The sequence below is a fragment of the Silene latifolia genome, chromosome 9 (genome assembly GCF_048544455.1).
Source record: "Silene latifolia isolate original U9 population chromosome 9, ASM4854445v1, whole genome shotgun sequence".
NCBI lineage: Eukaryota > Viridiplantae > Streptophyta > Magnoliopsida > Caryophyllales > Caryophyllaceae > Silene > Silene latifolia.
Window position 1 is genome coordinate 29,440,283 of NC_133534.1, and position 24,468 is coordinate 29,464,750.

Genomic DNA, 24,468 nt, shown 5'->3' on the forward strand with positions numbered 1-24,468 from the left:
AAAGAAGGTGTGTTTTGTTGATATGAATAAATAGTCATATAAACTTATCAACGGAGCTTTTCAATGAGATACCTAACTTAAAGAACCTCTTCAATTAACATGTGATATTACAAAAACTGTGTAAGTTTGGGTCGACTCAATTATAATTTGATGGTAACTCTAGGTTCTATGATTCAAAATTTGAGTCAATTTTAATCGATTTTGTCATTTTAAAGCCTTGTTTTTTCTGACTTAAATTTAACTCATTTCAATTTAACTCAGCCCTATTCAATTCAGTTTAGCTCATCTTTTCACAATATCTTTTATTTCAGCTCTATTTAATTCACTTTAATTCAGTCCAATTTAATTCAACACTATTCAATTCAGTTCAATTTATTCAGTTAATTTCAATCGAAAAGAACATAATTGAAAATCTAAAAATTTGGAGTTTGTAAGTTTGGTATGAAGTTAACCAACCCCACAAGTCCCAACCATAGTTGACGAAATGACGATCACTCTCTTATCCCAGCTAATCAAACCAACCCCATCATAAATTTCCAAGTTATAAACACAAAAAACACAAAAAACAAGACACCCTAGTTATCGTCGCCTCTATCTACATCTGAGTTGAACAGGTACTACTATAGTACTACAATAACATCTCTCCTCTATCTCTCCCTTTTATTAACATTTGATTTGATTAACAATAACACTCCCCAACACTTCTCCTCTTCATCTCCATACTTGTTCATTTCATCTCTCTCTCTCTCTCTCATTTTCCAGCAATGGCGTCCACGACACTCTCACGCTCCCTCACCACCGCCATTTCCACACCATCACCATTATCCCATCCTACTCTCACTAACTCATCTCTCTCCTTCACCTCCCCTTTTAAACCCAGATCCCTTTCCCTCTCTTCACCCCCCAAACACCTCTCGCTTTTCGTCCTATCCGCTACTACCTCTGACGATGCCATCCCCATTGAAAACAGTTGGTTTTCTTATCTACTTTAATTCCCTTTTCTTTTATTCTTCCAATTATTTCCACCCTACTCAATATATTTGTTTTTGTTTTGGATTTGATGTGCAGGATTCCCGGCTTTCCCCACAATCTTGGATATTAATCAGATTCGAGAAATTCTGCCTCACAGGTTTTTTATTTCTTCTATTTATAATTAATCGGAAACTATTCATTTTCATTCTTCAAATTTGAGACTTGAAAACTGTACTTGCAATTTCTCATATTTAGAATTGCTCAATTTTTTTATTTTTTTATTTTTGTGCAATTCCTCATTCATCTTAAAATTGTTAATCAACCGTCAAATTGTTTCTGTACCAATACTTGTGTAAAATCAAAGTAAAGAAAGTACTCAATTTCATCTTAAAATTCACATGATTTCATTGTATCACTTCCAAGGGTGGTCGATTGGAATTGGAGTGAGTGGATGCCTACATTTCTCTATAGAAGATATGGTATTGTGCAAATTGCATTCTCTGCGTTGTTATTCAATGACCCGTCTATGTTTTGTTATAACTTTCTTTGGGATTAGGGTTTAGGGTTTTAGAGCTTGAGCTTATATTGTCAATCTTTCACAATGTTTAGGTTTCCATTTCTGTTAGTGGATAGAGTGGTGGAATACAACCCTGGTGTGTCGGCAGTTGGGATCAAGAATGTGACCATTAATGATAATTTCTTCCCTGGCCATTTTCCCGAGAGGCCCATTATGCCCGGTGTTCTTATGGTTGAGGTAATGTATATGTCTTTGTCTCATTCTTTGTTTTTCCTACGTTTTGGTGTTGATTTTCTGTATGGTGATAAATATGCTGATTGGCTGCTATCACAGTGGGTTTTATATTAATACACTTGTGTGTTCTTGAAATTGATCTTTTTTTATTGAAAGTATGTTCAATGATCTACTGCACTTGCAAGATGTAAGATTGGGAGAGCGTGTTGGCATATATATCCGTATAATGTGCTCTTATGGTCTCAAATTTAGTTCTGCAGATGTTATCATCAATATATTGTTTTTCCTTGATTTTTTTTTGTTGGAACCCTCACATCAAGATATTTGGGGGAGTTCTATTATTGAATTAGGTTTTTTTAATTTATTAATTATTCAAGGAGTTCATAGCTGCACAATATAAGCGTATTTGTCCTATTATTTTTGTTGGGTGTGCCAAAAATGTAATTCTGCAGAACTAAAAAGGAAGAAACAAAGAGCTTAAAGTGGCGCAACTATCCTTCAAATCAATTAGGAACACTTGTAATTGTAGCTTAGACCGGAGCCTCACAGAAATTCTTGTCCTCTTAAACCTTACTTTCTTTTTAATAAAATCTATCTTCTTAAAAAAATGGAACTTTTACGAGGACTTCTGATTCAACCCGCACTCCTTGAAAGGTGTATTCATCATTTCTCAACACTTAAATTTTTGTACATCAAAGTTTCATCCAAACCCCACCCCCTCCCCCCTTCCTTACCCCCGCAATTTGCGGGAGCCATTAAGGCACTGGGGTAATGTTGTTGTTGTTGAAGCTTCATCCATCACATATCGTTCGTGGCTGAATACTCCATAGCGGTGCTTCATGTCTGCAATCAAATGATGTGATGACTTGAAACACTGGCACACAGCAGATGGCTGCTTCATAGCCTATGCTACTCCGATTCTTCATATTAATTCACGTACCCATGTTGAACACTCGACAATTGGACTTGGCTATGACACTTGAACACTTCATTTTACTTCAAATACATCAAATGTATTCATATATCGCCAAGCCAGACACGCACGCATGTGAGATACTTTTAACCGAATCTGAGTAACATAGTTCATAGCTCATTGCTGTCACTTGACAAGTTGACAGTTTTATTCGAGAGAGTCTAAGGTCCTCTTTTGACTAGACAAAAGCTTAGGAGTTTGTAGACTATTTGTTATGGAGTAGGAGTATAACTTTAGTATTCCTCTTGTTGTGTAAGATAAATGCAGGTGTGGCTCTGCACTGTTGTAAGTGTACTTCCTTTTTAAAGTTTTCATCACCAACAATAGAGATTCCTTTATCCTTGGGCCATTTAATATACTAGCTAAATACGTGAATTTTGTATATTGAATTGTCATTCATGAAATTGGGGGAAATCAAGGATGAAATTTGGGGAAATCAAAGGATAGCAAGTCTTTGCCTCCTTTGGAAGTGGGAGCAAAAATCTATGAGCTTGATGGAAAAAAAAAAAAAAAAGTTTTCTTTCGCTAAATAACACAAAGAAAGAAAATTATCTGCGCTGCCTGGGAGTTAAGTTGAGAGTATGAACTACGCTGATTCAATTTGCTTGCATCCAGGCAATGGCACAAGTAGGTGGATTGGTGATGCTACAGCCGGAAATAGGAGGATCTCGTGAGAATTTCTTCTTTGCTGGAATTGACAAAGTTAGATTCAGGAAACCAGTGATTGCCGGGGATACGTTGGTGATGCGAATGACACTAACCAAATTACAGAAACGCTTTGGGATAGCCAAAATGGAAGGCAAAGCATATGTTGGAGGCGAAGTCGTGTGTGAAGGAGAGTTTTTGATGGCTATGGGCACTTCTATCGAGTAAACCATTCCTTTGAAATGTTGTCTTCAGTACGCCATTTTTCATTCACCAAATTAGTCCGAATGTAGGGTTTGAGGCAAAATGGAGTAATGTTTATTTTTTTTCTTAAATTTTAGTGGTGCTTGGTCGCCTTGGTTATGTTACTAGGAAGTTACTAGCGCTCATTGTTTCTTAGTTGTGCCTTAATTTTTTCGCTCAAGTGTGTAGCATTTTCAGTGTTTGTACTCCTTAAGACAGATTCATTGTGTTGTTATTTAACTTCTATATCAATTTTATTCAGTTCGTTTAAAAAACGGGGAAGTGGTGATTGACCCCCATAACTTTAAGCAATTGTGAAATTAACCCCATAACTTTCAATTAGAGTGATTTGGCTCCATAACTTACATAATAAGTGAAATTAAACCCCTTTATCAAAATCTCACGAGAAATTCAATTTATCATATCAAAAAAGTGAAAATAGTTATGTTTTTATGAAAAATACAAAATAAAAGTTTACAAAAAATAAATTAAAAAAAACATAAATTAGATTAAAAAATTAAAAATACCTTACAAAAATCAAACAATTTATTATTTTATATAAAGTACAGATTTTTCAACTTTTTCTTTTACGATTTTTGTAAAAAAAATTCAATTGCAAAATATTTTGTTAGGTAATTGTGTTAAAATCAGAAGTCGGAATAAAAGATTTTTATGACAAAAAATATAAAAAATATAATAAAAGGGCAAAAAAATATTCAAATATTTCTATTTTTCAACATTTCAAATAAATTCACATAAAATTGTTAATTGTTTCTTTTTTTTAAAAAAAAAATCATACCGAATTACCTACGTATGTAAAAAAAGTTGAAAAAATATTTTGCAATTGAAATATTTTTACAAAAATTGTAAAAAAAGTTGAAAAATATGTACTTTATATAAAAATAATAAATTGTTTGATTTTTGTAAAGTATTTTTAATTTTTTCTATCTATTTTTTTTTTTATATTTTTAGTAAACTTTTTTTTTTTTGTATTTTTCATTAAAACATAACCATTTTTACTTTTTTTTTATATGATAAATTGAATTTCTCGTGAGATTTTGATAAAGGTTTTAATTTCACTTATTATGTAAGTTATGAGGCCAAATTATTCCAATTAAAAGTTGTGGGGTTAATTTCACAATTGCACAAAGTTATGAGGGTCAATCACCACTTCCCCGGTTTAAAAAATATCGGACCTGCAATGATGTGATCGGAATTTTTTATTAAGAAATGTTTTTCTGGTATGAAAGTTGCTCTAATGTACTATTCTTCTGTTTAGCCTTGGCTTAACTCAAGCATTTAAGTGGAAAGTTTCAATATGTTAGGAGTATCAATGGCTCAATAGAAGATGCTACGGTTACACTTGCCACTTGGTGTAGAAATCTTTTGTACACCACTAATAAAATTATCCAAGAATGATTGGCCGAAAGCGTGATTCAATCAAATTGAATTAGTAGCAAAGTAAAAAAAACAAAGTCTAATTTTGTAATGATTTGAGGTCAGCTAATATAAAATTCTCGTATAAAACCGTCAATATTATTCTATTGTCGAATAAAGTGTATTCCTTCTATCACTTGAAATTAGCTACATGAATATTTTGCTGGGACTCCAGTCTCCAGGGACAATCATCGGTTGGTAGGCTGGCAGCCACGGCCTGGGTTGAATCGCTTGAATAACAAAATCGTATTTGTGGTTGCTTCACACTAATGAAAAATTCATGCCCTTTATAAAAAAAAACTAGTACACATACAAAACCGAAAATATACAAGAAAAACTGATAAATACTCGGTAGTTAACTCAATATTATGCCTGTTTTTCTTGACCAAGATAAAACCCACGGCTAAATAATCGACTAAATCTCGCCAAAAATTCCAAAAGAAAAAAAAGTCACAAATTACAACCAAATACTTGAGTTGGACTATGCAAGAGTAGTCCTGTAATCTTAATCCAACTTATTGAACTCAACAAATGGAGGAAGTATTATTACGACTTTAGCAAACACCATTAGTTTTGTAATTCTTCTTGTCAGTCACAAACTTCTTCCAGACGTTGCACACCTCCATCTGCACCTCCATCGCAGTCTTCTTCCTTGACACCTCCTCAGCCCCAGACGCGACAGATAACTTAGCACTAGCGCGTGCAGGGAGGGCATCAAGCTCGACGAGAACCTTGAGAATGTCATTGACTAGGCGATCAGCAAGGGTTCTGGAGAAGTCTTCTCTGATCACCACACGGAGCACAGTCACGTGCTCTGCGTCTGGAGGCATAGAGTAAGCTGGTATTATCCAGCCGAACCTCCTCATCATGTCGGAAATCTCAAACTCATTGTGAAGACTATTGTCTTTCAAGGAGAATGCCACTAATGGGACTCCAATGTCTTTCGATATTATGTTGAATCTCTCGGTTTTTTCCAATCCTTCCCTTAGGATCTTCGCGTTTTCTTGGCAATTCTCCATTATATTCTTGTAACCCTACGTCCATTCAGTCCAACATCAATTCAGCTCGATTCCTTTCAGATTATAGAGAATATACGAGTTTATTATAGTAAACATACCTCAAATCCCAAGCGAATTAGCTGATAGTATTGAGCAATGATCTGATTCGATCCTTTGGAGAAGTTGAGGGTAAAGGTGGGTTGATCAGCACCAAGGTAGTTAATGTGAAAGATGAGTTCATCAGGCAAATCGACCTTGCTTCTCCAGATGACCCATCCGACACCAGCGTAAACAAGGCCGTACTTGTGCCCACTTACATTGATACTCTTCACTAATGGCAGCCTGAAATCCCACACTATGTCCGGGTATATGAATGGTGCTATGAACCCACCACTTGCTGCATCCACATGAATTGGTGTATCCCATCTGCATCCGATCAAAAATTAGATTTTAAGGTCATACTAGAAAACCTGAATTGCCACAAAAACCATACATACCCAGTTTCCGCGTTCTTTGCCTCAAGGAGATCGTTCAAAAGCTTAACATCTTCAAACTCTCCATTGAGAGTTGAACCAAGAATGGCAGCAACACAAATGGTGTTCTCGTCCACCATTTCGACTGCCTTTTCAGGGTCCATGACATAGTACCCGTCGCTTAGCTTAACTTCCTTCAACTCAACCTCAAAGTACCTTGCAAATTTCTCCCAGCAAACCTGATCGCGTAATAATTATTAGTTGAATATCTCAAACAAGCAGAGCCTTGAATAAACACTGCACATTGTAGGAATGCTAATGCTATGTAGAAGTTTCTGTTGCTAACTACGACACTGGTTTTTAGCAGTTACAGTTAAGTCGGAGTAACGTAGAATTAAGTATAATTGCAGTTAATACCTGAACATTAGCACCAGTGACAATGTTAGGCTTGTCAAAAGGTAAGCCTTGTTCCTTCCTCTTGTTTTGCCACTTTCTCTTGAAAGCTAAGCCAGCAAGCATGATTGCCTCCGATGAACCCACGGTTCCTACTCCGACTGCAACCTCCGACTCTCCAAGTGGTGCGTTGAACAAATTCGCTATCATGTTCACACATCTATTCTGTTTACACATTTTAATATAACACAATTTAACCTCATATTGTCCATTTTGGTAATAATAATGCTTAATATTTAATCAAGAGACGGAAATGTCTACAGGGTGACTTATTGATAAGACTGACTCATATAAAGGTAGCGATTGCTAGTTTTCTTGTCGCAAAAAAAAAAAAGGAGCAATTGTATGAACATGTCTCTACTTTTTCTAGTGTTTTCACCTAATACCGTCCAGTCGTTTATTTACCTTTTAAATTTTTTCAAGTTATTTAAAGTTTTGTTATTTGACATGAGGAGGCCCGTAAATCTCTCTCAATTTCTCAAAATTAAGTTGACAAATAGCAACACTCAACAGTAATCTTACAATAATTTTCTTAATTAAACAATTTTATCTTATGGAATAGTCTTAAAAGTTAGTCTAAAACGCAATCATCAAGTCCAAATCAATCACTTTTTCCTAATGCTTTGGTCAAAAGAAACCATAATATTTCAAGACATTTGGCTGAATATAAACTACTCCAACTATAAGTATTCATTCATTCAACAAAGTTGCAAAATAATGTCTATGATAATAATAAACTTAATTAATTTAATTAATTTAATACATACAATTAAAGCTAAAATGTACTCTGTCACTCGTTATATGAGAGCATTACTTTGATAACTTAGCTTATTTAAGACAGATTTTGAGTGACAAAATACGCATACTAGCGTGATGTTATTGTTATAACCATCCTATATTTAACTTGTGAACTTACAATCTCGGAAAATTTTAAAATGTGGAAATAAAAACGGAAAACTCACACGGTATCTCTGATGTTTGATACACCAAAATTTTTTATCCGAAAAACTTTAAGAGGCTATAACTCGCGTTACGAGTTCAGAAAGTGACGATTTTTTTGTTCAAATCGACGATCTTTCTGAGTACTACGATTTGAAAAAAATTTGTGGGGTTTGGAACTCGTGACCAAGAGATGGTCACTCAAAATTTGTTTAGCAAAAAAAACTTTTATCATACAAAAACTCATAACCACAGAATTCAAATACTTGCCTGGAGCTCAGTAGTAACAGGATATTCATCCATGTCGACGTAGTTCTTGTTAATGGAAGCCATCATAAGTTTGTCACATTCAGGCTCCATCCAAGTTGTAACAAATGATGCCAAATTCAACCTTGGATTTCCATCCAACATTAGTTCATCGTTTATTATTTGATATGCTGCCTCTTTTGGTATTGATTGTTCTGGCATCCTGAACCTGATTTTATTACATTTTATACACACAAAAATTATTAACAATGCCTTAAATTCCTCCTACTCGTACTTATGCTATAGCGGATTCATAAAAACAAAATTAAAATTACGAAACATTTGTTTACTCTTCGATATCCAAATAAAATTTTAAGCAATTATCGATTTTTATAAGTATTGTGGCTATATGATTAGTAGATTAAAATGAAATTATAAGCATAAGAAAAATTTGACGTTATTGGGAATTAATCAGGGCGCTTGACTCTTTTTGACTTAATAACAAAAAAAATGGTACTCGGTAACATTGGGGATTAGCCAAGGCGCTTGTCTCTCTTTGACCGCGAATATTTTAGAAATTCTTAGTTAAAAATTTTCTACATTTTTATTTTAATATGAAATATATTACGAAATATAAGTTTTGCCTCACTGAGATCTTTCATTATCCCATGTAACTTTAAATCTTGGTTCCGTGGCTGGTTGGTATAGTAGAAAATATGGTGCGAGTCCATTTCTTAACTTGTGTTTTGAACATGACGATTTTTTTATTTTTTTTTTGGTAACAAAAACTACAAAAGGGTAATATAGATGAATAGATCATACGTACTACGGAGTACGGAGTACTTGCACATTTTTTATCAGTCTAATGCTAATCTCGTACAGTCGTACTATATATAAAAACACAAATTCTTGTTTGTGACGGCACATATCCGTCACTCTTGAGTGACGGATACCATTTTACCTCACAAAGTACCCACTTTTTCTCTCTCTGCAACACTATTCATGTGGTCCCCTTTCTCCACTAACCCATTTTGTTACCATTTTATCTCACAAAATATCCGCCACAAATGGTAACCCGTCACAAGGGAGACCAATTGATATAAAAATGGTTTCGATTTTGGAATGATCAAACTTTCGACTTAAACATAACATCTAGTAATATTCAGATAACCAGATCAACATTACTATAAGACGATGTTATATATCTAGCAATATGAATATAAAAAAAGACGTAATTAAAAAGGAGAAGTAGATACCTAGGAAGACAGACGCGAACATATCTGGAAGCAAAAGTGGAGTGAACAGAGACATCACTTTCCTGAGTTGCTTTTAGAAGAGCCATTAATTAAGTTTGATTAATTATCTTTTAAAAAAATAGGAGTATTAGATTAGTGAAAGAAGGGTTAAAAAGAAGAGTGAAATAAAGAAGATGAAGAGGAGATTAAAATAGGAGTTTGATTGGCGAAGAAGAAGGTGAAGAGGACGAATGTTATATAGAACGAACATGCATGCATCAGACTTTTTCCACAAAAGGTTATTTATAGGATTAATGGTTTATATTAACTCTCTCTTCTAAATTATAGTCTTAGTTTTATAATATAAGAGAATAGTATACCTATGTGAATATGAACTATGAAGGTTCCAACTTCCAACTTCCAACTTGGGGGATATTGATTGACCGAGGAAATGTCTTATTTTGCTACAAATATGAATTTTCTTTCCAAACTGAAAAAGAAATTTATTTAATGAATCGGGTTCAGAATGAAAATATTTGCCATTAAGATTTGCGTTTTTAACTGCGGACTGTCACTAATATCGTTTTTTTGGCATGAAAAGTGGGTACGAACTATCCGTGAAATGTGAAATCATGACATTAATAGCTTAAGGGGGCGTTTGGTTGGGAGGAATAAGGAAAGGGAAAGAGAATAAAAATGGTTAATTCCTTTTGTTGTTGTTTGTTTGACACAAAGAAAGGGTAACCCATACTCCCCCTTACCCCCAAAATGATTCTCATCCTTACCCCTCCCCCCCTTGGGTAAGCCCATAACCCCATAATCCCTTCTTCCTCCTACTCCCTATTTCCACCACTCCCACCAACACCCACCACACCCTCTCACACCGTCAACCACTGCCACCTACACCCACCACACCGACACAACCACCACCAGCGACGCCGACACAACCACCACCAACGACGCCGCCTGTCCACGCTACCCCATATCCTCAACCACTGAACACCACACCAACACCTTCAGTAACTCTCCTACCCCCACCAACCACCACCAACACCTTCCTCGGCCACACCACTACAACCGCCCAACGCCGGCCACACCAGATCTGTGTTTTAAGGGGTGGGGGAGGGGTTTTCGAAGGGTTGTGGTGGATTTTTTTTAGAATGAATAAGGTGTTTGGGGTCGGGATTGTGGTGTTTGTTAAGGGTGTGAGGCGCGGTGATTAGCTTCGTCGTGGGGTACCGTGAGGAAGATCGTCGGCGCCGCTACTTGTGGTGGTGTCGGTGTAGATAATGGTAGCAGGTGGTGGGTAATGGTGGTGGAGGTGGTGGAGGTGGTGGATGTTGGCTTTTAATTCCCTTTCCCTCTCATTGTCAACCAAACACCCAAGTATAATATGGGTGATCCCATTCATTTCCCTCTCTTACCCTTTCTTGATTTCATTCTCTTACCCTTTCCCGTACCAAACGCCCCCTAAGTGTAGATCCCCCACAAATGTGCGGTATTTTAGATAATAATTTACAAAGACGTTAAATATTATAACTTGGTAACATGCTTACGCGATATAATAGAGAAAATTTGATAGTTTTTATACCAGATAAGATTGACGTTTTAATTGTACCTAATTACATAAATTACTTCACTATTACGTATTATAGTATTGTATGATTACCTTAACCAAAATAATAACCTCAAGTAATGAGTTAATTATACAATAAAATTAGAAAATTGGCAAAAGGAGATAGTCAACTTGTAGTGCTTTTGTATCAAAAGATAGGAAAATAGAATTATAAAAAAAAAATTGTGCATAATATTTTGTCTCATATCATACGTATTATTGATGCAGTACCACATGTATAACAAAATTAAAATATCTCATTAATGTGTGTGTACAAATTAAAAATTAGTAGTAGTATCTCCTATTTATGGTATATAATTAATATGATATAATGTGAGGAGTGATGACCAATCATAAAGCATTTCACTTAGGCGGTATTAATATGATATAATGTAAGGAGCAATGACCAATTATTAAACATTTCATAAATATGTGGTAATTTGTTTAGACCCTGTTACAGATTTTAAATTTAGCCGGTGGACATATTTTTTAGCCGAACTACTTATCATAAAATGTCAATAAATTTTTATCGTAAAAATATTTAAAGGAAAAAAAAAAGAATTTCCTTATCACAAAAAGACTGAAAATAAATTTGAAGGGAATGTAATATATTGAATCTTGTAAATATTTACATGTAAAAATTATGCCCATTTATAACTCATCATACATATAGTATATGCTACAAATACTTTGCCCAATTTAGGAAATATTTTTTAGGCGGGAAAAATGAAAGTTTCACCTATTCATTTAATAAATAGGAGATTTTAACAAGATGCTAATATTACACAAAATATGTGATAGAATGCAAGTTGTATGATCTGATGTGTTTATTATCTAATAAATGGTAATTACAAGTGTTAGGAACATTGTATTTTATTGTCTAATTGTAAGAAAATATATACTCCCTTCTATTTTAAATAAACCTTATTATTTATGGGCACTAGAATTAAGGAGAGGGATTAGTATTATAGTTGGGTTTGGTAATTAGAGAGGGGGAAGGTATTGTGGCGTATTATTGTGGCTGAGGTGATTAAAATAAATATTGTTGTGGGGTAAGTTGATTAAAATAAGTATTGTTGTGGAGTGAGGTGGGGTAAGGTGATTAAAATAAGTATAAAACTTTACTAAATAAGGAAATAGGGAATGTATTGTGATTAGATGAAAAAAGAAAGAGAGAAGTATAGTAGAATAGGAGGGAGTACTCCCTCTTAGTACTCCCTCTTATTCACTCATTTCCTCCCTCTTTCCGTTTTCATGATAGTTGAATTTTCTTCCCCTTTCCTTTTTTGGAAGGTTTTGTGTGGTCCAAAATCAATTGTATGTGGGGTACAGTGTTTTGTGTGGTCCAAAATCATTTTTTTATTTCTTGTGCAAAATGAAAGTGGAAGAAATGAGTGAATAGAAGGGAGTATTTTTTTTTAAGAAATTTAGATCATGTTCTTTTAAATTTAATGTCACTCATTTATGTTCAGTTCTGATCATGTAGTTTTGGTTTAGAAAATTTCAGATCCTATAAATCTAGTTCAGAAAAATTCAGTTAAATTAGGTTTAAATCATACAAATTCAGTCCATATCCTATAAGTTCAATTTCGAAAAATTAAGCCCAAAGAAACAAGACTTTACCACATATAAAAACCTTATTAAAATTGACTATTTCACTTCCTAATTAATAGAGTTAATTAATAATGATAATTAACTTCCTTCAAAAAAATAAATAATGATAATTAACTCTATATAATCAAAACAATTATATTAACTTAAGTGCAACAACCCATTGCATCTGGAACACATAGCTGCATTTGTAATGTACATACTTGTCAAACAAGTTAAGAGATGTCAACAACATTGAAGATTTGAAGTTGGATGAAAAAAAAAACATTGACTATTGACCATTAGTATTAAAGAAAATTAAGATTTGACCAGTAGTAGTTAGACACATGTCATCATATACTAATACAACTATACAAGTATGTGTTCTAGTCCCTTGGAAGCCGGCACCAGTTACGCTGCTGGGTTCGCTACATTCCAGCATTCATTTCACTTGTTAGGACGTAGGAACCACAGAATTATTTATCGCTACATGTTTTTGATTGAATATTATAATAATAAAGTTAAAAAGCAGATACAAATGGAGTTTACGCGGAAGTCGCCTGCATTACTAACCTTTCCCACTTGCTTCTAGTCCTAATCTAGTTTGGGGCTATGCGAAATCTTCGACAGCTTACATAAAAGAATTATGCAAGATTCTTTTATGTGAGATTTCAGCTATTCTGGAAAGACAGCTTACATTTGAGCATTCTGAACTTCAGACGAAAGTTTTTGGTTGTCAAAAGTGAAGAGGTCAGAGAGTACTCCTTTGAATCCTTTTAAAAGTGTTGGCTTTCCGATTTAAAAGTGGAAAATGTGTCGCCTCCTCTTTTCTGATATTTTCTACTGGAAATACTCGATTACATAGGTGCACAGAAATTTACTGCAAAAATAATAATAATAAAATAAACAGAATATATACTCCTATAAAAAAAAGCCTAATAATAATTTTCTGAGGGCATAGTCCATAGAGCCCGAAACAACACGCAGGGTCAGAGCCCAATGATATATACAGCTTTGTGAAATATCTTGGAACTTGAACGTAAAGCACAACCTTTCCTGTTGCCTTCTCTTACAGTTGGTTCAAAGGCTTCATTCCGTCAGAATATCTTGATAGTTGCTTCACAAAACAAATGCAACCATCATCCATTCATCAGATAAACTACATTTCCGTCCACAAAAGTTTAAGGGACATTTTTCGGGATTTCATGAGAAACGCCTGTGTAAAAAATCAGCTGTTGTGCGATGGTGCATCAGGTTCTGATTGAACTTCGTCATAACCGCCAGTTTCATCGTTGTATTTGTACCTGAGGAGAGGTCAAAATAGCTTCAATTTTTTCAGCCTCCAAAAATCACACTCTTGAAGGCATCAACCTCAACATTGAAGAGTTGGTATTAAACTAGAAAAATGATTCAATGAATTGTGTTTCAAACCTATTAAGGCCGGCAAATTTACAAACTTATTCTAGCTAGGTAAGACCACAAAAGCGACAAAGCTCTCGCTCCGGAGTTTTAACACGGCGGCGTTGCGAAGAGAATATAACTTGAGAGTTGAGACCTCTGATTTAAATAGTACAACATGACTAAAGATCAGCACAAGTGCAAGACTACCGCTACCACACCCTCGCCATGATTCATAATAGAGGACAGCATTACTGTGTTCTGAATTTCTGATAAACAGCAAGTACCAGTACAGTTCAATCCACCCACATATCCTTCTTAAGTTTAAAACTGGCAAGGCAGACTTGCAGCTCCCAGGAAATGCACATATATAATGTTTATTAAGAATACTATAGCTAGCCTAAATTTCTATTCCTCAAAATTTCCCGCCATCTGTGAACTCCCACAAATCAAAGAGAGAAATGCCAGAAAAGGCACGCCCTCCTTAGACCTTAAGCACACATTTGCCCTCGCCCATCAACAATTCATCTGATGGTCTCTTGATAAGAATATTGACAATAGTGTATAGCAAACAAGGAGGAATAACTATTGAATGAAAATAAAGTGCACATGGCAAACAATGCCGAGTAATTACCACTGTCCTGAGGATGCAGCGCAAAACAATCCTGTAGATGGGTCATAGTAATATCCCGAACTGTTGCTGTAATAATACCTGAAGAAAGACACATTACATAATCATAAGGATATAAGCAAATGCTATCAATGATAGACTTTCTGAGTTTTTATTCACTCCACCTGACTTTCACAGATGAATAAAGTGAGAACAATATGAAAGAGCAAAAAAAAAAAAATCATATCGGTCGACCAAATTGGCCAAATTTTTCCTTAGTATCAATGGATAAACAAGAAGGCCAAGAAGACAAGAACAGAAACAGTATGTGGTCAAAAGAAGTACCCAGAAGCTTCATCATATACATAATCGCTTTGCCCTGCCCAAGAACCTGGTAAAACAGTAATTATAAATCATGAGAATTGAGAAAGCCAAATAACATGTCCAAGTGACAGAAAAATACGAGCATTGAATATACCTCCTAAATCTTGGCTTTCCATATCAGCTGCCAGCTGACCATTTGTGCCTTCAACAGGCATAGAAGTTCCATTATTTTGCTTTGCATCCTTCTCGTTAGGTTCATCACCAAACATGTCAAATTCCTCCTCTCCATTTCTTGCTCGAGCTAATGCCTCATATCCTTCTGAGAAAAGCGACACATTCAATGCAACATTACCACAACAGCAATAGATCTGTATGACATCTTTAAAAATGACGACCCAGTATTTGACAAACGCTAATTGTGGATAGATAATATTTTACTGTTTTTGTTTTTCTACTCCAAGAGATGTAGTTAATGAGTACATGTAAAATTTCAAAATTTAAAGGAACTTTTTCTATCCCATCCGTAAGGAAAGACCGCGCTACATAATCAACACCAAAATCTATGGAGGCTTCTGTGCAGAAGCAAACAAATAAAAGAATTTGACAACTGAATACATTGGACCGATGTGTTTACAACTTTACACACAAACAGGATACACACAGATACCTATACCAACCAAACATTCAGGATGGCATGTAAACAGTGTTTCACTGCTTCAGAATTTGCAGTTTCTGCACTAACTTCTAGCCATAATGAGAGAGGACTAGAGCACAAACCTGCTTCGCGCTCAAAAACCTCCTTTTCTTCATGATATACGTCTGCAGTAACATTGACAAATGAGAAAAAGTGCTTAGATATACAGTTGACCAGTAAGCCATACAGGCAATAGGTGTCGACTATCAATTGAGACAGAATATTGACAATTTGAAAATTTACACGTTGAAGAGCTTACTGTAATCTCCATTCTCCATGAGCTTCATAGCATCTTCTGTAAGCTGGTCAAAAACATGCTTTGCTTCAGGTGACATTTTGGCCTTCTTGTCGCGAGAGTGACCTTTTAATCGTTTCAGGGCTTGCAGAACCTACAAAGCCAGATGGTCAGAATTTACAAACCATGAAAGTAGATAAAAATCAATATCAGGAAAGGAAAGAATTAGCAACAACAATAAACATGGCGCAAACCAAAAAAGACAAGCAGAGTAATTAAGAAATCAAAATTATAATATTAAATATATACTCCTAGAGTTTGTTTGAATACACTTTTAGGAGGGAGAGTGGAGCGAGGGAGTTTGGCTCCAAATCTTTCTAATGTCAAAGGGATATTAATTCGACTTGAAGGAGGGAAAACGGATCCTTTTATATCTCTTTCTCTCCCTTTCCCTCCAAATAAGGGAAATTGTATCCCTCCTCCTTCCCCTCCATCCAAACAAGCCTCTAATATTTATTAGGAGATCTCTGTTAGAAAAAATGATGCAAGAATACTTCAAGGACAAAAATGCACACTACAGGTTGGACGATGTGATACAAATATACTATAGTTTTAGCATAAAATCAACTATCTCATGATGATGGCTGGACTGGTCCACTTTGAAAGCAATCGTAACTCGTAAGGAAACATAGCGGAATTAGAAAAGTGCACATGGAAAGACTTAGAAAAGAAGAAGAGATGCAAAAAGAAATGACAAAGGTGTATGAGAATACAGAAAGTATCATACAGTTTCACCAGGTTCAAGAGCATTCGCAATACGTCGCTTCATTTTCCCAACATCATCAGGGGACGTTTCTTTCTCTTCATCATCATTCTTACGAACAGAGGAAAGCCTCTCAGCCAGCTTTGGGTCGACTTCAACACTATCCAGCCATGCATCCTGCAAATCCCCACAGACATTAAAAAAGTTGCCCAATGCCATGGCAAGTTTCTGTCTTGCTGAAGTTCATACAACAAACATAAACCATAAGCCCGTAACTACATCTAAGAAACATAACTCACACCTTTTCTTCCTTTTCAGTAACATATTCCACAAAATTCCCTGCTTCGTCAAAGTAACCTTCCTCCCTTTCTTTTTCCAGATTAAAAGGCTCCATTGCAATTCCATCATCAACAAAAGTTTCACTCTCCTGACAAGGGTTAAAAGTCCATTATAAGCACCTATCTTTAAATCTTCAAAAATAAGCATAAGAAAAGAGAGAGAAAAACAGAAAACAGTGGATTTGTGGTAGAATTAGAAGTCCACATCAACATATATCATAATTGGTTTAGAAAATTGCAACTTTACATACATAAGACTGTCAGCACCTTAACCTATAAATCAGAAAACATATGCAGTAATCAGCAAGGGAATAAGGGCATTAGCAATAGACAAACCTTCAATAGGTTTCTTCTCATGCCACATAAGATAATATTTACACTCATTTACTCACAAACCTCATAGCAACAATAGATAAACCTCTTCAAGGTTCATAACATGGCCAACTATACTATTTATTCTCTCACATTCTCTCTCCACAAACCTGAATACTAATTTGTAACCCCTTTCATCCATGAACCTCAAACCTCATCATCAACAATAGAAGGTTTGTAGACAAACCTCTAAAAAGATGGACATGTCATCCTACAAACCTCTTGATAAACCTCTATTGCTAATGCCCTAAGAGCCGTCAAACAAACGCAATGAACCATCCCATTATCAGTAAGAAGTAAGAAGTAAGAAGTATTCGCCTATTTGGTGGTGGCACATTATAGCTGCCCAAGGCTCCAGGCACAAAACACAGTAACAAAATCCACTGATGAGATGAAGGTTTCAAAAATGGATTCCATGTGGTAAAAAACACTTCACATTCGTTTCCTGCTTTGGAATCTGCCATGTGAGGAGGTCGGTGCACACTACCTCAAGTGTTTTTTATACAACTTCCCTCACATATTGATGTGACAAAAAGAGGCTAAAACAACTTACGAAGTTCAACATATGTACCAAATCCTATAGGTGTCAATTTTACGTCACAACATTGTTTCAAATACATAACAAAATCTCTTCTAAACTCATCTTTCCTATGATTCATAGAATCAAAACCTGATTAAGGAGTTCAATAAGCTCGAGACAACAAACACAGATCAGTAAAAGTTATATAAACTCCAATACAACCGTGTCATTGATCACGCTTCAATACTTCGTATTAGAGAAAGCTGATAGGACTAAGTGGACTGGAGTAACATCGTTCAGATTGTGATATATCATTGCAATTCCTTAAATTAACACACGAAAACCTGATAATTGATTTGAATAAGCATCAAACACCAAATATTTAGTCACATATGCATCAAAATAAGCTCCAATGAGATACTACATACACCAATTGCTCATACATCAAAATAAGTGCCATAAAATATCAAAATAAGCTCAATCAGATGCTAATTGCTAAATATAAGATTAATTGATGACGTAAGCAAGTAAGCATGAATAAAGAAGACGAAAAGGCGAACCTGATAACGAACTTCGGCGGCGGAAATACGACTCAAAGCAACCTCACCTACATCCTCAGTGAATAGCTGAGTAGTCATTTGTCCACGGCGGCGTGCGCGCTCCTTTGCGGCAGTGCGTGGATCCGACAAATCCGGCGGCGCGGTCGGCATTTCGACATCCTCATTGACCGGCTCAAATGACGGCGTTTCAGGTTTAACTTTCTTGCCTTTCGGGAACCTCACTCGTTTTGCCCTAATTAATTTGATAAACAAAATTCAGGTGAAACCTAGATATTAGAAGATATCAGCAAAGATAGATATAGAGAGAGAAAGAAATGTTACTGAGGTTTAATGGAGTCGTCCTCTTCAACGCCAATGAAGGGGCGCTTGCGAGAGGATGAAGAAGAAGCTCTTGTATCGTCCATGGCGGATAACTATGGTGTTTCCAATTCGCCTGTCTTTTCTTTTTCTTTTTCTTTTTCTTTTCCTTTTCCTTTTTCTTTTTCTTGGTATATATATGATGTACAGTGTCAGTCAGTGTTGCCAAAATACCAACTTACCACGGTTTCAACGAGTCTTTCACCGCCATTGCTCTTTCATGGGCCCAATATTTTAAGGGCAAACTCACTCACTTATGTGGAGAAAAAGGATTGTACATCGGATGTACTACATCACACTTAATAAATTTTTGAGTTTTTGTGTATTTTTTTTGAGTTCTATAGAGTTTATAAATTACATTTTAGTTTTATGACTTCAAAAATCAAAATTTTTCGAGCTTATATGTAATTCTTTTGAGTTATAATGTAACTTTTTGAGATTAATGTTTAAGTAAATGAATTCAAAAACTTTATGATGAAACTCAAAATCTTAAAATTAAAATTCAAAAACTTTATGTTAATGCTCAAAAACTATACCATCTGATGTACTACATCAGATGTATAATCCACTTACTGACTTATGTGAGATATGGATGTGATTAGATCTGGACACAAGTGCGGGTGGCCTAACCCATCTTGACCCAGCACGGTCAACCAATCCTTATTGTCTGACGGAGATTATTTCCGCGGTTTGATTAAAGACGGTTAGAGTTATAAATTAAGATTCACTGTTTCACTTGTTACGTTTGACAAAACCTAAAACATTCTACGTAACTCTAATCCTCTCTAATCTCTCCTAAGAGCGTTGATGGTTCATGAGTCCTTGTCCTTTTCTCTCTTGCGTCGATTTCATTGGTAAGTCTCTAATGCTTTGTAATCAGTTAATAGGTTGGTTGTTAGGGTTTTGCCTAATTATTATTTTGGGTTAATTTGGAGGTTTAGGGTTTAGTCATCATATGTGTGTTGATTGTTGATTATCATTGTTGTAGGTGATGGATATGTGAAGGATTATAATTGATTGCTTGTGTGTGCATGGATTGCGAAAAGGTAGGGTTTCCCCACTCGGTTTACTGTTAATTGATTTAAGATTGTATTATTGTGAATGTGGTAATTGATATTGTGATTATCTGTTGATCTTGGAGTTGGAGTTGGGTATTAGAGTTGTGATGGTTATTGATGATGTTCGCGAGGTGCGTCCTCGGCTGAGTGGAGTCACTTGCGGGAGTGGTTTTACGCCCTAGTTTCGCCCTCTGTGGAACCCGCCACAGGAGGGGATGCGCACATTAATGGACAGAGTTATTACTCGTTGATGAGCGAGGTTTAGGTGGGGGTTGGCTGCGGTCCCCCCACTGGCGACGAGGATTACCTGTCGAAGGGTAATCTGGCAGGGCTACACACTTTAGTGTGTAGTCGGTTACTGTGTGGGAACGGGAGACGGAGGTGGATGTTGATCAGCTGGTTATCTCTTATATTTGTCTTACTTTGATTATTCAGTAACTGACCCGTTGTTGTTTTATAAAACCTGTGGTGATCCATTCGGGAATGGTGAGCAGATTGTGACAGGTGATGGAGTTCTTTAGCTATGGGGTAGTCATGGGGAGTCATCACTCGAGTCTAACTTCCGCCGTCAAGAGACTTAGTTTTCATTTATAGCTGTTAGACTTTCACCGTTGTACTTTGGCTTTTGGTTTTGGAGAACATGTAAACTTTATTCATTATACTTTAATAATTGTGTTTGGATTGTTAACTTTGATAAACTAACCTCGGGCAACCGAGATGGTAACAGTCGCTCATGCTTGGGTGGTCCTTGATAAGGTACCTTGGTATGTGGGGGTGTTACAAAGTGGTATCAGAGCGACGATTCTGGCACCTAAAACTAATGAATCCGATGAACTTAGGGTGTCTAAATAAAATGAACCCCGGGAGAGATGTTGGAAGCTACCGCAAAGACTTGGGAGACGTCCCGAAGTCGCATTGAGACCCTTACGATATCAAGCCGGTCACAAGGGAGAGTCTTAGGAAATGTTGTATGTTTGAGTCATGTGTGTGTAATACTTGTAACTTGAGTCTTGTGAAGTTGTTGGATGAATGGTCAAAGTATTGGAACATGGTAGTATATGAAAGGTGGATTGTGAATTCGTATATGATAGATCTTGAGCATGAAGTATGTTGAGCATGTTACCTGTTTAATACTATCTTGCGCATGAAGTATGGTCGTGGTACATGTGTATATGAACATGATGATGTTAATGTTTGGTTTGTTGAAAGTAGCATGTGATTACGGTCATTCGTCTATATACACGAATGTTGTGTTTAATTTTCATGCGGGTATGATAAAGGTTCACCTATGTACTGGTCTTCTTGAAGTATTGAGTCGTTATTGTTTGCTTTATTCATGTTTAAGTTGTGTTGTTTAGAAAATTTGATTTGTATGAAGATCGATTACGGAAGGGCTATCTTAAAATTGTCCAAAGTCGAGTTCTAAAAATGATATTGCTGTGATTCTAATTGGAGGTGATAGCTTATCTTCTTACGATTCTAACGATAGGTCACAAGCCCAAAATGACCAAGTAACGAGTGAGATATGACTGTTTTACGAAAACTGGACGTTGCTGAGAACTGAGTTGGTACTAGACCGAGTAAGGCAATACTCGACCGAGTAAGGGCTACTCGGCCGAGTGATAAGTCCATTTTATATAGACTTTATCTCTTTCTTTTAGCTCTAATATATTTGACATTATGCACTAACCTTAGTGATTTTGAGCTAATATTGTATTTCTAGTTGCATTTGCACGTTCTATCATATTTTGTAGGTACTTAAGCTTTAAAGAGATTAATTCTACATATTTACAAGCACTAGGATACAAAGCTAAGTTGAACAGAAGAATGGACCAACAATGAAGTAAAGCATGGATTTTCATGAGCAAATGTGGTGGATTAATTTGAGAAATGTACAACACAAGTCAAGAAATGAGCCCAAGTATAAAATCAAGTGTTAAAGCCCAAGTAGAAGAAGATGAGAGAATGCCTTGGATGCTCACCTTAAGATGTTCTTTGGATGCTAATTGTGCAATTAAGAAGGAGTTGATGGCCAACATGAGATTCTCTAGGCAATTACTCAAGTAATTAAGAGAAAATATTTGGGGTTGACCCCTTGTATTTGCTCTAAGTTTCACCCCTTATTTCCTATATAAAGGGTGTAGACTTCAACATTCTTACACACTTTTACATATAATTCTCTCTAAATTTAATAGTTAGTTTAGATTAGCTCTTAGTTTAGTTTAGTTTAAATTTACTTTATGTTATTTACATTTCCTATTTATATTACAAGTTATAAAACAATTTACATTTACAAGTTAATTATATTACAAGTCTTGTTCTTCCATTTCTAGTCCATTTCCAATTTCAAGGTAATTTCTTATTCATGTTTTCATTTATCATTAGTTTTATTTATATTTTCACAATGTTAGAATAATTTACCTTTGTCTAGGGAATAAAGGAAGTCATGCATGATTAAGTAATTTGTAAATGTCAAAATAAGGATAAGTTAATATTGTATAAGTGTTTCTCTCACATGTTTGCACCATAATGTTTAATCTATGTTTAAAGGCCTTATTCATTGATTAAGTTTGTTCATTCGTTCTAAAAGTCGAGAGGCATGGAATTGAATTAGACTAAGCATGTGTAGTAGGACGACCTAGTCATGGACGAGAGTTTCTCTAGGACCCGGTCTATGGTTGACACTAATATCGTAAGATGGGTGTCTTTAAGCCTAAACATTTATCGTAAAATCAACTTCTTAACTTGTCATGAGCAATTACATAATTAGCATGTGTGACCCGATCTCTCTAGACATTTTATTTATTATTGTTTTATCACTTCAACCCAAACCAATTCAAACGTAATCAACCAAGGTAAAATTCAATCCATAACAATTAATTAATAACTCCCGTCTCCTTTGGGTTCGACCCCTAAGTACTATATTAATTTGTTGCCTAGTGTATAAATATTATCTTTGCATAGGTGTGCGATAGCCTATCAAATTTTGGAGCCGTTGCCCGGGAAACGGTTTTGTTTGCTAATTAGTTGTTGAATTTTATCTTATTATTTTGTCTCGAGGAACACTTGTTCCTTGAGATTCATCTCACTATTTTCTTGTAGTTTAGTGCCTATTTTGTAGGTAATAAAGCTTGGCCTTACATAATAAGTTACAAATTCATCCCACAACTCCAAGATGAGCCTTTTCCTGACTATCTTGACCGATTCTACTACTTTTGCGATAGTCTCATCTCCTTTGGACATGTCCTTGATGGGGATTACTTGGGTCATTTCGTGCTTGGCGGCATGGATTCCGAGACCCGTGGATTGGCTCTAAAATTGAGTAATGGGAGTCTCTACTACATGATTGGGCGGAAACTTTGGAATTTCTTAGATTTCATGGCTTCCGAATGTCGGGAATTAGCACGCCAATTCCATTATTGGCGCATCGAAGAGCAGCTTAAAGTGTTACAGGCTCGTTTGGGAAAAAAATCTCAAGGGAAACCGAGACGACGTGAGCCTATCTTCTCTCATTTTACTTTTCTACCTCCCCATTGTGAGTCTTTTGCTACTAACTGTAATACCCGGTATTTTAATATGATATTATATTAGGCCGAGTTACCAGCTGGGTTGTGTAGTGTATTTGTGACTCGGGTAATTATGTGACTCGGGTTTTAATTAATCTAACTAGGCTAGGCCCGTATCGTCTTAATAGCACCTATCCTATATGTATAACCCATCTAACCAAACCCTAATATCCCTATCACCATATTCATTTTAACCATGAGAAAAGAGAGAAAAGAGAGAAGAGGGAGCCGTGTGTGAAGGGAGAGCGCGTGAGGGTGCGAGGATTTCTCACCCTATTCTCATCCTATTTCGTAAGTAGACTATCCTATTACCTCTTTATTCAATTATTAGCATAATTATAGTAGTATTGGGATAATTTTCGTAACCCTAGAATTGGTTTGGGGGTTTTTGATTATAAATTGTATGAGATAAATGAATGGAATAGTTACAGCAATTTACAGATTCGTTGGTCTGTGTTATTTGAGTGTTTTACCTGTCTTAAAGCCGTGGGATGCAAAATGTTAAAAAATAGACTCATGTTTATTCCAAGCCTAGTTTATGCCTGTGAAAATTGGTAGTATTTCACCATGTAGTTTTTCCTGAAGAAATTATTTGTGAACGTCTATCTAAAAAGTCCGCAAATCAGTAGAGGCTGAAAGATTACTTCTAAAACATAATTTAGATATTGAATTGGTACTGAGTCTTTTTCATATATTTAATTTAAAGAGTTTAGATGAGTTAGGCGTTGGTTTTACTTAAGAATCATTTGTCAAACTCGTTTTATGAATCAATACTTTTTATGCGACGGTTTCTGTCAGGTTTTGGAAATCAGTCTGAAAACCCTTGATAAGTTTGGAATTTGAGAAAAACATGTTAGATATAAATTGTAGCTAAGACTCATGGGGTTCCAATTCAATTGGCCTTGCATCAATTCGAATTTTCTGGAATTAGTTATTCATTTTATACCGAGTCTTCCATGAGCAGGAAAATCAGGAAAAGTCGTGTTTGTTCTTTAAATTGATATTCCTATTAAGTTATGATGAGTCTAGGTTATGTGCATGATTAATTGACTGAGTAGATGGTAATTATACATAATTATGTTATATAGGTGATGGATAAGTGA

At 35.6% G+C, this 24,468-nt stretch overlaps 3 protein-coding genes across 3 annotated transcripts; 1 reads left to right on the forward strand and 2 right to left on the reverse strand.

The window, feature by feature from the left end:
- The first annotated feature begins 501 nt into the window (after positions 1 to 501).
- LOC141599482 (uncharacterized) lies at positions 502 to 3,752 on the forward strand. The gene is made up of 4 exons (XM_074419505.1): positions 502 to 969; positions 1,069 to 1,129; positions 1,582 to 1,726; positions 3,312 to 3,752. Exons 1-4 carry the CDS (start codon positions 765 to 767, stop codon positions 3,567 to 3,569), a joined length of 669 nt encoding a protein of 222 aa, XP_074275606.1. The 5' UTR covers positions 502 to 764; the 3' UTR covers positions 3,570 to 3,752.
- A 1,536-nt stretch (positions 3,753 to 5,288) lies between these two features.
- Positions 5,289 to 9,590, reverse strand: LOC141599483 (glutamate decarboxylase-like). Its single transcript, XM_074419506.1, has 6 exons — positions 9,387 to 9,590; positions 8,155 to 8,359; positions 6,910 to 7,110; positions 6,517 to 6,731; positions 6,139 to 6,445; positions 5,289 to 6,055 (listed from the first exon to the last, which is right to left on the reverse strand). The coding sequence occupies exons 1-6, from the start codon at positions 9,470 to 9,472 to the stop codon at positions 5,576 to 5,578; spliced, it is 1,494 nt and encodes a 497-aa protein (XP_074275607.1). The 5' UTR covers positions 9,473 to 9,590; the 3' UTR covers positions 5,289 to 5,575.
- A 3,856-nt stretch (positions 9,591 to 13,446) lies between these two features.
- On the reverse strand, positions 13,447 to 18,947 carry LOC141599484 (uncharacterized). Its single transcript, XM_074419508.1, has 10 exons — positions 18,706 to 18,947; positions 18,385 to 18,616; positions 16,896 to 17,021; positions 16,619 to 16,771; positions 15,856 to 15,985; positions 15,680 to 15,721; positions 15,057 to 15,221; positions 14,924 to 14,969; positions 14,603 to 14,680; positions 13,447 to 13,874 (listed from the first exon to the last, which is right to left on the reverse strand). Exons 1-10 carry the CDS (start codon positions 18,786 to 18,788, stop codon positions 13,799 to 13,801), a joined length of 1,131 nt encoding a protein of 376 aa, XP_074275609.1. The 5' UTR covers positions 18,789 to 18,947; the 3' UTR covers positions 13,447 to 13,798.
- Positions 18,948 to 24,468: the final 5,521 nt, after the last annotated feature.